Below are 15,834 nucleotides of genomic sequence, written 5' to 3' on the forward strand. Positions count from 1 at the left end.
GACAGGCAAACATCACAAAACCAAGGAGCCAAAATAACAAGGCAAAATTCATCCATTCCAGCCAAACACCAGGCCCCTCCAAGGACACTAGCTCATTAGATATTGACATGTATAACCTACCAGGAACAGAGGAAGAGCAGGTTACCGAACTCATATATATATGGCATATTCTGCTATGAGGACTACATTGTCAGCTGATATAACAGACCAAAGAAAGGGCAAGACACCGATGAACGGAATACCCAAAGGAAAAAATACAACAACAGAAAACTCAAAGACAGCAAACAAAATAAAGAAGGAATCAACCAAGAGAAGCCTTACTACCAAACAACAAGCAGCAAGAAATACGAAAAAGGGACCAAACAACCAGCGAGAAAGGACAATCAAACCACATGAGGAGAACAACATGGGAAAAACCAATTCCACAGCAAATATCTTACGATATTCATCACAGCAGCAGTTCCAAAAACATCAACATCAGTACCAACAGCCTAGCATCAATCATGACTAAACCTTGCTCAAGACCCATTGTAATTATTAGACCCAGATCAAACTATATGCTAGTTAGATACAGTACCATAAGACAGGTAGCAAAATATATGGAAATACAACAAATTGGGCCAATTCAATTCAAAATTACCAGTTACAAGGCGCTCACAAAAAACACCCCGAGCACTACCCATTACGACTCGAACAAGAGCAAGGAAAAGGAGCAAAAGCCTGATGCAGTCCAAACAACCAAGACCAAACCGACCCAGACGAATGAACCAAAATCAACTGCAACCTACAAACAGGTCATTAAATTGCATCCGAAATACAACTTCCTAAACAATCATGACCTTGCCATACAATTAATAACCCAAGAAATTGACATATCCAGGGCTTTCAGGTTCAAGTCAAGTCACGTGCAACTGACCAAAATAATAATATTGGAGTTCTACTCAATCCCACCACTGCTCATTCACTTTAATGGCTACTCTCATCCACTCCTTGAATACACAAACAAGCCTCGCTTCTGCAGTCATTGCAAGGCATGGGGACATCACGCCAGCAATTGCAAGAACAAAAACGCTGTGACACCTGCGGCGGCAGCCACATCATCAAATGCACATTCATAGGCCAGAAGTGTGATAATTGCAACGGACCCATCATCCCATTTTCCAAGAACTGTCCATACACCAGAAGAGAAGACGAAATTATTCAAGTTATGACGGAACAAAAATTGCCATATGCAAAAGCAAAAGCCACAACGCAATTGAAAAATACCATGCATAAAAGGAACCCACGCCGACAACGAAGTGACTGTTTTTGAGCGCCTGTTTGGTACGTTCCCGACGGTGACTGTCCCAAAGAAAAGTGGAATGTTGGCATCATGAGATTGGATGCGCATTGGCAAAACCAAACGCACTTTCGACAAAGGCTACTTACCCAACTGGACCACCGAATTGTTTTGTGTCACTGAACGAGTGCGCGGCCGTCATCCTGCCGTCTATAAATTGGAAGACATGAACGGGGAAGTGTTAAAAGGAACGTTTTACTTGCCCGAGTTAAAACGTGTGACCAAAAAAGAAGACGAAGTGTACGACATCGAAAGCATTCTCGAACGAAGAACCCGAAAAGTGGTAAAACGAAGTGTCAAAGTGCTTTAAAAAGATATTCACCTAGTTTTGATTATTGGATCGACGCTTCGCAAGTCATCGACTATAAAAAAGACCATCATGTCCTTCTACACAGCATCAGCTGCCACTACCACCGTGAACACTCCTTCGCCTAGTTCTTCTCTGCAAGACCTACGAAAGCAACCTTTGTGGGTGTGATGTAGAGAACGTGTGCCTAAAACGCAAAATTGTATTTTTCTGTCAAATCTTTGTTGTGTATTGTGACATCGGTGCTGATATTTCCAATTTGAGTTTGCAACAAGGAGAAAAACAAATGTGGACCATTTTATTAAGCAGCTGCATCTATTGCCTTCGTCCCAATCGTTCCCTGAAATACTCCTCAAACGGGAACAACGAGAGTATTGTGTCCATCGTCAGTCACCACTCCAATAATAACCACTCCAACAACAATCCTCTTTTAGACACTCCTCTGACTACGAGTGACCCCTCTGACAGGAACAGAACTCTGGAATTATGAGCAACAATAACCAATTTTACTTAACGTTACCCAATGACAGTTCCATGGAGGTGTTTCCCAACAATATTTTGTGTTGGTACACGGCCAAATTACCTCAGGCAATCCAATTAGATCACAAAGCCCATTGGGAAGTCGCTTTTTTGGAAATGATTTACCCAACGCAAATCAAAAACATCACTGAAACCCAAAACACTTTCCATGTCGAAATCCTGAACGTCCAATAGCAAGAAGAGATTAATAAAATCGGGTTTTCATGTGACACAAAGTCAGCATGCAATCCATTATTAAGCATCTTGACTGAGAAAATCTTGTCATGCTATTCTTTTAGCGATGAACATTTGGTGGTGTATTATAGGCGAATAACAAATGAACTGGCTGTGGAGGTCATATCAGAAAGTGACAGGATAGAGAAGGAGAAAGAGGAGAAGATGAAAGAAGAGAAGGAAAAGAAGAGAGGGATCCTGCCTCATCTCATGCTGAGACCTTTGTGTGAGGTCAAGTCTGAGGAGAAGACACCTCCACAGGCAATAGCAGCACCACAACAGCCACGTCAGCTATAGCAACTGCCACAACCACTACAAAGAGCCGTGATCCCAAGATGGAAAACTGGGAGGCAGAGTTGGAAAGACAGCAGAGTCCCCCACAAGTAAGGAGACTACAGCAGCATCCACAAACAGGACGAAGGATTGTAAGGAAGAGAGTCTTCAGGGTCACGCAAACTGAATCTTGGGATGATGAGGCCACTCAAGCTGCCTCTGCACTCGCAGCAGCTACAGTCAGTTGGGACAATGACTAGAGCCGCCGTTGTGTCTGTGATGCCATGCCTGGGAAATGTTACCATTTTCAGGTGTATTTCGAGTTTAAAAATACGCCCATCTCAGGGCTAACCAAATCTCTAGAAAAGAGACTATTCAAGTTGCCTATTTGTCTCTAAACACTCACTCCTTTGCTGATGTGATTGCGTGTGTGCGTGTGTTTGTATGCGTTCGCGTACTTTGTGTGGATAGTATATTGGGGGTTTGTTTTTTCTTCTTCCCTTCTGTGTGGATAGTGGATAGTAGAGTGTATGTTTGTGTGCGTTCGCGTACGTTTGTGTGGATACTTTATTTCGGGTTAATTTTTTCTTCTTCCCGTGTGTGGATAGTAGAGTGTGTGTTTGTATGCGTTCGCGTACGTTTAATTTGTGGATAGTATATTTGGGGATTTTATGCGTTCGCGAACGTTTGTGTGGATAGTATATTTGGGGTTCGTTTTCTTCTCTTCCCATGTGTGGATAGTATATTTTTTTCCACTTCCTCTGTGTGGATAGTATATTTGGGGTTTGTTTATTCTTCTTCCCTCTGTGGAGATAGTATATTTTGGGTTTGTTTTTTCTTCTTCCTTCTGTGTGGATAGTATATTTGGATTTGTTTTCCTTCTTCCCTCTGTATGGTGTGTGTGTGTGTGTGTGTGTGTGTGTGAGTACGTTTAATTTGTGGATAGTATATTTGGGGATTTTATGCGTTCGCGAACGTTTGTGTGGATAGTATATTTGGGGTTAGTTTTCTTCTCTTCCCATGTGTGGATAGTATATTTTTTCCACTTCCTCTGTGTGGATAGTATATTTGGGGTTTGTTTATTCTTCTTCCCTCTGTGGAGATAGTATATTTTGGGTTTGTTTTTTCTTCTTCCTTCTGTGTGGATAGTATATTTGGATTTGTTTTCCTTCTTCCCTCTGTATGGTGGGTGTGTGTGTGTGTGTGTGTGTGTGTGTGTGTGCGTACGTGTAATTTGTGGATAGTATATTTGGGGATTTTATGCGTTCGCGAACGTTTGTGTGGATAGTATATTTGGGGTTCGTTTTCTTCTCTTCCCATGTGTGGATAGTATATTTTTTTCCACTTCCTCTGTGTGGATATTATATTTGGGGTTTGTTTATTCTTCTTCCCTCTGTGGAGATAGTATATTTTGGGTTTGTTTTTTCTTCTTCCTTCTGTGTGGATAGTATATTTGGATTTGTTTTCCTTCTTCCCTCTGTATGGTGTGTGTGTGTGTGTGTGTGTGCGCGCGCGCGCGCCATCGTACGTTTGTTTGTAGGTGTTTATGTGCACGCGTACGTTTAGTTTGTGTTTGTTTGAGTGTATGTGTGCAAGCGTACGTTTGTTTGTGTGTGTATGTATTGGTCTTTGTTTGTCCCTATAAAACTCCTTTTATCCTTATAAAATTCATTTCACCTACCCTACCTACCTACATACCTACAGTAATGGATATTCAGGTCAGCCACTTGCAACACTGTTGCCATTATTCCCCTAGTGTCCAGTACAGTGACGTCATTGAAGCTGGAAATTTTGAGACTATAAATATAGATTTGTGTTTTTCCACCGGTTGAATCTATAAATAGATAGTAGGATTTTTAAACAGGAACGTCACACAAGTTGATGCAATAAGTAGATAGTGGGTTTTTCCAAAGAAATTTCCCACAATTTGTAGCTAAAAATAAATACTAGTTTTTCCAAAGGAATTTCCTTCCAGTGGTGACTATAAATAGATACTAGCGTTTTTCCACATAGCTTTTTTGCCAGTGTAAGAGTTAGTCTATTTTGTGAGATTTTATTTCCTTCTCTTTCATTTTAAGCTTACATAAAACGACAGTACAACCACAATATTCCCATGTTGACGTCTCCTTGTCGCCAAAGTGGCCCATTCAATTTCCCCATGTTCAATCCCCCTAGACGCTATAGTGACCCACGACCTTTTTAAGGAAAGGTTAAGAGAACTGATTAAAAAAGAAAAGGAGTAGAGGAAGGATGAAGAGGACACACAGAGGATGAGAGAATGGAATAATAAAATAGAAATGGAAGAAGAATATGAAAGGAAGAAAGAGGAAGAGAAGGAAAAACTGGAGGAAAAAAGACAACAAAAAGAGAAGACAACAGCAATAACAAAACTCAGATAATGGTGGAGGCAAAGAATAAACTAAAAGAAGACAAAAAAAGGTCCTTCTCTGGGCCACTCATATGCCTCGGAAAAAATTGTTTTCTTGCCTAAATTTTTTTAGTCCATTTTATATTTTATATTTTATTTTTGCCTCCAAAACATTTACTCTATTGCCTAAAAAAATTTTAAGTTGATTTTATAGTTAAGGTATGATAGATTGATGTTCCTCAATATATGTATGTGTTTGATATGTCTATATCTCTACTGTATTTGTCTCTCTCTCCCTCGAGTAGCACGTATTCAGGCCAGTCCCTTGCCACATTGTTACCAATCTTTAGTACCGTGACGTCACCTCACCTGTTCCATTCCTATTAAACCCAACTTTCCCTTTTCCGTAAACAGGCACAGTATTCCACTTGCTAAATTACCATTGTCCGTAAACGTGCCCATTGTGTGCTGAAAAGGCCCACATTAACTCCTAGCGATGATGTATATTTTTAAGATCAAATTATTGTGAAGGGCCATATTAAGAAAATATTTTATAAAGATGCGTCAGGTTGTTGCGATATTGTTCGATTATAATGTTAAAAAGATCAGTATCCAAGTCAATATATGTGATTCCATTCACACGGGAATATCCTAAAATCTAAACGAATGCATATTATCTTCTTAAATCATTATACAGGAATTGTATCTTGTTATCTGTATTATGATGCAGAGAGTGCCTTTTTTGCAATTCTATTGCATTATTATAGGATCTTATATACAACAATTTCAGATACTAAGGTAACATTGTGGCATTAGGTTTATTATATTTTAGAGTTTATTAACTAGCATATCAAGTTAGATGGTCCGCTGCATGAAGTACACTTAACTTCACATTGAAAAAATGTTGTACTTTTCTTGACTCTGTAGAGTTGCATGTTTCTTCAAGAGACATTATCTTCATGCATCGTTTTTAATGATGTAAGAAGACACTATAATACAGTCTTACTGCAGAAAAGAATATATTAGGCAAGAAGAAAAAGGCACTTACCTCACTGTAAATACAATCCGTGTTGCAATCCTGAGAACAAACAGAACAAGTATTCTTCTTCGACATTTTCTCAGTGAACGCAAAGTATGAATAAAAGCAAGGTTATAAAGACCGCAATACATACTTTTTCAAGTTAGATTTTGTATATGCAACAATCATTATTATATTTTAGTTTAAATACAAACTAGGGTTGTTGAAGAGATACATTTTTGATGTAATCGTTCAGACATGGTCATAAATATGTAACTCAATTAACTGTAAGACATGGTCATAATATGTAACTCAATTAACTGTAAGACATGGTCATAAATATGTAACTCAATTAATTGTAAGACATGGTCATAAATATGTAACTCAATTAATTGTAAGACATGGTCATAATATGTAACTCAATTAACTGTAAGACATGGTCATAAATATGTAACTCAATTAATTGTAAGACATGGTCATAAATATGTAACTCAATTAACTGTAAGACATGGTCATAATATGTAACTCAATTAACTGTAAGACATGGTCATAAATATGTAACTCAATTAACTGTAAGACATGGTCATAAATATGTAACTCAATTAATTGTAAGACATGGTCATAAATATGTAACTCAGTTAACTGTAAGACATGGTCATAAATATGTAACTCAATTAACTGTAAGACATGGTCATAATATGTAACTCAATTAACTGTAAGACATGGTCATAAATATGTAACTCAGTTAACTGTAAAACATGGTCATAAATATGTAACTCAATTAACTGTAAGACATGGTCATAATATGTAACTCAATTAACTGTAAGACATGGTCATAATATGTAACTCAATTAATTGTAAGATAATTTCTGCATTCACAACTCTCGGTATGTTACCTACACATTAATGATTAATTATGAGTTTGCAAAAGAACAATTATAATAAACAAACGTGTGAGAATCAATTCAATTTATTCATCAGGGATATTATTTAAAAAAAAGCCATCAGCTTATTAAGGGTTACCATACTTATGCCAGATATAGATAATGATTTCTTGTCCAGTGCTGACGAAATTTTCTGTTAACCCAATTTAGGCGAATGAATGTAGTTTCCTTCATTAAAGACTTCAAAGAAAAAACTTTATAATTCATTTTACATTTCTTAAAATCGAAATAGTGATTGAAACCGTGGTAAGAGCGTGTTGGGTCCTTTTCGCAGACGGTAAGTCATGTTCGCGAAAAGGACCCTATTTACTAAAATAACCTATAAACACTCATTAATAAAACTATATGTTAAATGATATTAGAATGAGTTATTATAATTTCATTTGTGGAATAGAAATATTGACTGCAACTGATAATAAAAGTTACTCCATCGTTTTCGTAGACGGGTAAGTCTTTGCCGCGAAAAGGATACCGTTCTCAAAAATGATCTTTTTGGAAATACTTTATATGCAAAAAGGATATATTTAATCCTATGTAGAACGAGTTATTACACAATATAATCTATTTGTGAAATAAAAGTATTAATTAAACTGAAAATCCAAATCAAATTAGTCGGTCAATATATATAATTTTAAATGAACTTCTCGCCATCGAAGATAACTTTTCGTAACTTTTCACATTTTTTTGAAACTTTTCGTAACTTTTAGCAACTTTTCGTAACTTTTCGCAACTTTTCGCACTTTTCGCATTTTAGTTATACCGATTTATTCGAGATATAGCGGTTTTTTCCCTAAGTATCATACAATGGAAAGCAAAGGCATCCGATTTATACAATTCTTCCCGAACTAAGGAAGAGAAAACAAATATCACAGATTAACAATGCATTTAAGGTGAACTGAATAGAATTTCAAAGCAGACACTATGCCGAGATCTAACTCTAGTAGAGAACCCGGTGCTAGGCGGAGTAGGTCGTCAAGCAGACGATCAGGCAGTCGGAGACATCATCACCACCACCCTTCTTACCGACACTCCAGATTGCTTCGTAGTGTCATTAAATACAAAGAGAGGAATTTGTTTGCTGCTGTCTGCAGCATGGTGGTAATTGTAATCCTCTGTACAGCTTTAGCAGAACCCAAGTGGATCCATTTGCAGGGAGGGGGCTGTATGTCGGCTGGGGAATTACACCATCTAGGAGCATATCAGTTTTTCTATCCAGGCCGATTTCTCTCTCAGGAATATGATCTGAACAACAACTTAGCACATATCATCTACCAGTTTGGATCTGGAACCAGTGACAGTATGTTGTTTGTAATTTATACCCAGCTGGTTGATGTTTTTAATGATGTTGATAATAACAATATTATTTTTTGGAACATGGAGATTTCGCCCACTGTAGAACTCGCCTGGGATAACTCGCCCTGTTGAGTACTCGCTTCGACGTTTCTAGATAAGTTGCCTCATGTTGGTTGGAGAAGTCTCCCCAGATTGTCTGGAGAGCGAGCCTTTGTATGCTGTAATTGTGCTCTTTCCTCCAAGAAGAATGAAAGACCATGGTATTGTGTTTGTAATATATTATTAATAATAATAATAATGAGGACTTTGTATAGCACCTAATCTTTAGAAGCTCTAAGCGCTTTACAACATTAAACAACACTTATGAGATAAACAAAAAACATATAATAATATTATTACAAAAACAAACACCATGAAATTAAAAAAACATTAAAAAAATTTTAAAAATGCTGAGAATGGCTATTGGACAATTTGGCCCAAAGACAATTCAGCCCAACTTAGACCGAAAATAAGACAATTCGGCCCAACTTAAAAGACAATTTGGCCCAACTCAGAAGACAATTCGGCCCAATTTTGTAATACAACTGACAATAGTTTTAACAAGTATTTATTTTTAACATATTTTGACAATTCTTTTATAATATGTTTTTACTGTATATTTAAAAATCCATGCATTAGGTAACTTAATTATTCCTTCTCATTTGAATTAGTTTGTAAAATAGAATAGGTTGAGAATAAAATTTGAAACATTTGGTGAACTAGATAAATGTTTTCCGAAGTTATAATGGTTAGGAGCTTTCTGATATCTTTAGGAAAACCGTCCCAAAGACAAATATTACTGTGGAGAAAGGACGTCTGATAAAAAGAAGTATAGTAGAGATGGATGTGATGCTTTGGGAGTTACGTAGACAATAATGAGATGCATCATATCTCCCATAGAAGAAGGTCGATTTTGTTAGGCACTTGCCCACTTGGTCTCAAAACCTTAATTCTCAAGCAAAATACATACGTTACAAGAGATCTTCTCGTATTTGAACATATTTGTTATGATTTACAAATAAAATGATACGGGGAAAATGGTTGAAAATTGCATAATTATGTATTTTGCGATAATTTCACATAAATTTAATTCAGAACATTATTGCGTCTTGCTATTATGAGTTACGAAAAAGACAGATAAATGTGCACAACGTAAGATGCATCTTTACCAAAATTTCTCGTATTTTAAATTTCATTTAAATTGATAATAATGAATATTCAAAACACCAAAAACATTTTAAGTTGTCAGATTAATACCATTCTAATCATAACAGTTTCTGATTCAAAATATAAGTGCAAAAGTTTACAATGTGTATGCCTTTTAGTCACTCCAGAAATATAACGTATGTATCAGATACATACGACAAAAGACTGTTCATTAAATCTGTAATCATTTTCACTCAGCTTTCTTGGTTCCCTTTTGGTCATGAAAATATGGCATGAAATTATTACAAATATGTTTGATTAACCATATTAAACACATACATTCGTCATTGTAGTTATTTCTCCTGTATGTGACAGCTGAACATCATCATTATTCACATGATCATTGATCTGATATAATCATTATGACTTATTTTATATTTTATAAGAAGATAAAATGAATAAAATTTTTATACTTAATTAAGTGCTTTCACAAAACTTTTAAAATAAAAATAAATAAATATATTTTATAAAATGTTTTGTAATGTAGAATGGTAATGTATGTGTTGCAAAGTTGGGCTGAATTGTCTTATTTTTGGTCCAAGTTGGGCCAAATTGTCTATAAGACGCTGAGAATATTCTGACGGGGCACGCCTTCACAAAAGTTAATTAGGGCTTTCTCCTGTTTTTACACCACAATAAGCATTTGACTTAGTTGAGTGGAGTGGAGGGGCTGATGCACATCAGTGAAGTTATTGGATGACCAGAGAGAGTGAAGCCTTTAGATAATCTCCACATACTTCAGTTATTCTTTCTGTTAAAAGGGTATTCAGTGATATAATTTAGATATTACAACAGAAAAAAAACCCATAAGAGGTAAAGGTTAAATTACAATGAAAAGAATGGGGTTCATTTTAAAAAATGTTAAACAGTTACAATGAAGGGTCTGTTTTTAATGGATGGAGACAAAACTTACAATGGAAATTAGAAAACTATACTGATATATGATGTAATAAATGCTGAACTACTTACTATCTTGGACACCAGAGAGATGATTATATGGTGTCGTTTTTAGTAACTTTCAGATAAACAAGTCTGATAAAGCGCCACTTAATGGCAACAGTACTAAATATCAACAACAGCATGGAGCAATTCTGTGATGACCAGTAATAATGATCTGACATATATAGGACATAAGTAAACACTAGCTATTGGAAAAGAAGAGCTGGGATGTATATCTGAATTTCAGTGTGAATAAGTTCTAAATGAATTCATATATTAAAGAAATACTTCAGGAAAATTACACATTAAATTTCCATCCACCATCACACTATTTTAGGCCTGAGTATTGATGACTCAGTTTTTGCAGAACGCTGATTATAAATGTTAATCACTATGAAGTATAGTCTCAGTTAGGTAACTGAATAATTCAAGAGGTGATCAGATAAAGTGGTAACCACCACGAGGCAACATCTCCAGATTTATTTATGATCTTTGGAGCGACTTCTCCAGTCACCATGGGGTGACTTCTCCTGACACCTGGGATGAGTTCTCCAAGAGGTAAATTACCCATGGGGTGAGTTCTCCATGAGGCAAGTTCTCCACTATTCCTGTTTCTTATATTTTATGTTATATATGATGATGGGGTTGAAGGTTAAATGATTATGGTGATGAACTTTTTATCTCAGTAAAATACCAAAATTTTACTGATGGTACTTGTTTATTTTATATATAGCTTATATCTTGGACTATAAACAGGGTAAATGGAAACACTAAAATATGCTCAAAAACCAATATGCACATATTTTTATCTTGATATTCATGAAGACGAATGTATTATGACTTACATAGGTTTGAATAATAATAAAAAAGCAGAAGAAACTTTGATTTAGTATTTTTATGTGAATTATTTATATTTTTTCTATTTATGGCTAAATGCATGTAATTAAACTGCTAGAGTATACTTGATAACAAGTGAATCATAATATATACAGAGAATGATAGTGTAAAGTATCAAAATACCAAAGGTATTTGTCAACATTATATTATACATTTATTTTAAACTTTTAATATAATAGATTATGACAGATTTTGAAAAAATTCTTAACATAGCCTATCTCCAGACATTCGACTTTCTTGTACATGTGGTCCTTTTACAACTGAGTATGGTACATATTCCATTTTTCGAACTCTGTTTTTGAGGTTGTTTTAATTATTCAAAATGAAGATGACATTTTCTTTTAAGCCACATGGATTGCATTCAGTGGGAGACTGATTTTAGCAACATTTCCACATTTCCTGTGTCAAGAACATTACCCTGATTTAATTTGCCTTCTGCTGGATGTTTGTATTCAGTCTTTAATCTTGTCTCTTGTGTCAGTTATGTTGTTGATTATATTACTGTGTGTCTCTCTAATAACGATTCTATCTGTAATGTCAGTCAGAATTAACAGAATTAGCAACTTTTGAGTTCTCTACATTTATGATGACCATTGTTATGATTCTATGGTCTTAAACTAAGTAACAAAAAAGAGCAAAACCAACAAGCTTTGTAAAATTCAACAAATAATTTGTTTCTCTAGAATACAAAGTGAAAATTAAAATTTAAAAAAAACTTAAAGTATCTGAATTAAATCCCACATAGTCGCAAAAGTTCTATCACAAGTCCAAAAAAGTATAATATGCTGAATGAATTCCAGTTTTGGTCCGAATGATTTCCTATTTTTTTATTTGCTGATGTGATATTAGTCTTGAATGTGCTAATGTGCCAACTGTCTTGATGTGTCACAATGATATAATTCAAAATGCCCTTGAATGATTATATAATGATTCCAAAATAATAATTTAGTCCTAAATCATTGAGCACTTTATAATTCAAATGAATAGTGAAAATAAATCCTCTCAACTGAAAACAAACTAAAATAGATTTCACTAAGGCTGATCTTAAGATATGGAAAAAGTAATTATGAAGTAATCAACATTTATATAAAAACCTATGACACAACAACAGAACCAGGGTGAGGGTCATTTTCCTATCAAATTTGTAAACAACTAGAACATTCCATGGTCAGAATCAAAACTATGTCTAGAACTCAGGATGAGTAAAACATGTTTACCAGATATGTAAGCCCAACTCCTACCCTATTTCTTTAAAGTGTGCTCCATGTGATATTGATCTACATAGTTTTCTGGGATCAAAGGGAGGACATTTTTTGTGTATGCAGTCCATTAACAATGAATTAAGTAGCTTAAAAAAGATGAATTCAAACTTATTTCATCCATCTGTTCTGGTGATGACCTCTGTTCTGGTGATTCTATCCACTGCATTTTAAGTCTTTTATCTACATAAGGATATGATATATAGACAGGAAATGTGTAAATATAGATTCGGGCTTCTCACAATAATAATAATAATAATGATAATGCTTCATTTATACAGGGTGACTGATTAGTCAAGGACTATTCTCCCTTGAGGCCCTCTTAAGGAGAGTATAAAATGCACATTATATGAAGATAGCAATAATTAGTGTTTATTTAACATGTTTATTATTAAAATACTAAATTTCATTATCTATTAGAAACACATACATGCTCATGATATCTTTTCTTAAATACTCTAATATTTTCAGCAGATTTTACATGCAGTGGAAGCTTATTCCACAGAACTGTACCAGAGTATTGAAAACTCTTTTTAAATTGCTCTGTACTTGGTGATATTGATCTCAACTGGTATTGTGTTGAAAAAGGCCTGAAGATACTCTGGTGCAGTTCCATATAGACATTCATATAAAAGAACTGCCTTGTGAAAATCTATCCTGTCATATATTGTGAACCATTTGAGTTCTGTAAATAATGCTTTGAGGGATGATTAACAGATGCATCAAAAATTACACGTGTTGCTCGTTTCTGAAGTTTATAAATCCTGTCAAGCTCAGATTTAGCACAGTTTCCCCATACATTTGAACAATAATCCATTGTTGGAAGAATATATGACTCGTAGTATAGATTGCAAGTTTCCCTAGGTAAATATTTCTTGATTCTGCTGAGAAGGTCAATTTTGGATGACAATGTTTTACAAAGCTTATCAATATGGTCATTCCATAATAAATTATTATCTGTGGACACACCTACAAGCCTTTCATGTTTGATATTTTCTAATGGATGATTATGTATTGCAAGAGATAGTTTTGGGTTCCCTGACTTGTGTAGCTTTTGTAATGTCCCCAGAATCATACATTTTGTTTTATCTTCATTAATTACCATCTTGTTTTGGACTCTAATAAGGTCTGAGTTTAATCTTGTTTGGATAACTTCAGTACCAGAACTAGATGTATACAAGGTTGCATCATCTGCAAACAAATCTGTATTTGTGGATTTATTATTTAATGGTAGATCATTGATATAGATAAGGAAGAGGAAAGGGCCCAAAACTGAGCCTTGAGGGACTCCTGAATGAATAGTGCGAGTTTGAGAGCTAATATTGCCAATACTTACTTGTTGAGACCTTTGGTTTAGGTATGATCTAAACCAGTTTAAAGAAGGATTGTCAAACATGTAACAGTTCAACTTTTGCAGCAGAATTTCATGATCAACAAGATCAAAGGCTTTCTTAAAGTCAAGGAAAACAATCCCAGTCATATGTCCATTATCCATTTCCTTCAGCCAAAGATCAGTTAATTTGGTAAGTTCTGTTTGGCATGAGTGGTACTTTCTAAATCCTGATTGCGCTGTATGAAATAGAGAGTATGTTTCAAAAAATGTATAGACCTGAATGGCTACATGTTTTTCAAATAGTTTTGACAATGCAGGTAGAATTGATATTGGTCTGTAATTTCCTGGATTCTCCTTTCTTAAAGATAGGTGTAACCTTTGCACATTTCAGTGTTTCTGGAAAATTACCACTCATTATACTTAAATTTATGATACGCGTTAGTGACTTTGTTAATACTGGTGCAGCAATTTTAAGAATTCGTGGACCAATACCATCCAATCCAGAGGATTTATTAATATTCACCTTAATTAGCATATCAAAAACATCAGCTTCACTAACATTAGCTATTGAAAAATAATATATAATAATTATCATCAGGAATTTTAGCTCTTATAAATAATAGAAGAGCATCAAGTTCAATTGGGATGTTAGTCTGGTTCTGAATACTGTTACTGGAGATGCTTATGAAGAAATTGTTGAACATTTCCACAATGTCTTGTACAGATGTTGCTATATCATCATTTTGCTTATGTCTAGGGGGAAGACAGGTGTTCTTGGGTGGGTTCAGCTCTTTTAGATGCTTCCACAATGTTTTGGTACTCTTACTTTCATTAATAGCTTGTTTATAGTAATTCTCTTTTGCCTTATCTATCATGTGCTTAGTTTTATTCCTCCACTTTCTATATCATTTCATATCTTTTTTCTTGTGGAAGTTATCTCTTAGGTGCCTAGCCCTATTGATTTGTGTACAAAGTGCAACTTGTTAACTTGTAAACAACTATGTGATACTGTTCAAGTTACTTCTCCCTCTGAGGCTCCTCAAGAATCTAATATGTCAATGTCTTCTTGTATGTATGTAAATCAGTCTCATATTGAACATTCTCATATATCCACTACATGTGGTCATGATACAACAGATGGATCTTGTATGTTATCTTATTCATGTGTTTATGTAAATAATCAGGGCAATGTAAAGAAATCTGTCATGTCTAAAAACAATACATTGCATACTACCTTGTCTGAAAATCAATCCTCTGATCAAAATTGTCATGTCTTTGGGCACCTCAAAAGAGGTCTGCAAGTAATCAACCTAAATATTCAACACATCCTCCCTAAACTTAATGAGATAAAGTTAATATTACAGCAAACTAGATCAGTCAATATTCTAGGTCTGTGTGAAACCTTTCTTTCCGATGATATTGATGATTTGGCTCTCCAAATACAGGGCTTCAACTCTGAAAGAAAAGATAGAGACTCCATGGGGGGTGGGGGTATTCTTCTCTATGTAGACAGTGCCATTAGTTATAACAGACGTGTTGATATAGAGACTATTGGGGTAGAGAGTATCTGGATCGAATTAGCCCTTGCCCAATCAAAGCCAATACTCTTATGTTCAGTTTACAGGCCACCTAGTTCCACAGCTGATTGGATTGATAGATTTGAGGTTCAGATTCAAAAAGCATTACTAAAGGAAGATTTAGAAATTATCATATTAGGTGATTTTAACATTGACTACATGAAAACTCCACCATTAACATGGATAAGCAACTTTGAAACTTACAACTTTACTCAATTAATTAACACCCCAACTAGAGTAACAGATAAAAGTGCTGCTATCATTGATCATGTCTATACTAATAAACCTG

General features: G+C 35.1%; 1 protein-coding gene across 1 annotated transcript in view; it reads left to right on the plus strand.

Moving 5' to 3' along the window:
• Positions 1 to 7,815: 7,815 nt before the first annotated feature.
• Positions 7,816 to 15,834, plus strand: part of LOC149795634 (transmembrane protein 127-like) — a 30,601-nt gene continuing 22,582 nt past the window's right edge. Inside the window, exon 1 of the mRNA XM_089965463.1 lies at positions 7,816 to 8,299. Within this exon, the coding sequence (XP_089821589.1) occupies positions 7,924 to 8,299 (376 nt within the window). The 5' untranslated portion in view covers positions 7,816 to 7,923. The remainder of the gene's footprint in view (positions 8,300 to 15,834) is intronic.

Source organism: Sinohyriopsis cumingii, chromosome 7 (genome assembly GCF_028554795.1).
Source record: "Sinohyriopsis cumingii isolate HCF-2022 chromosome 7, ASM2855479v2, whole genome shotgun sequence".
Classification (NCBI taxonomy): Eukaryota; Metazoa; Mollusca; class Bivalvia; order Unionida; family Unionidae; genus Sinohyriopsis; species Sinohyriopsis cumingii.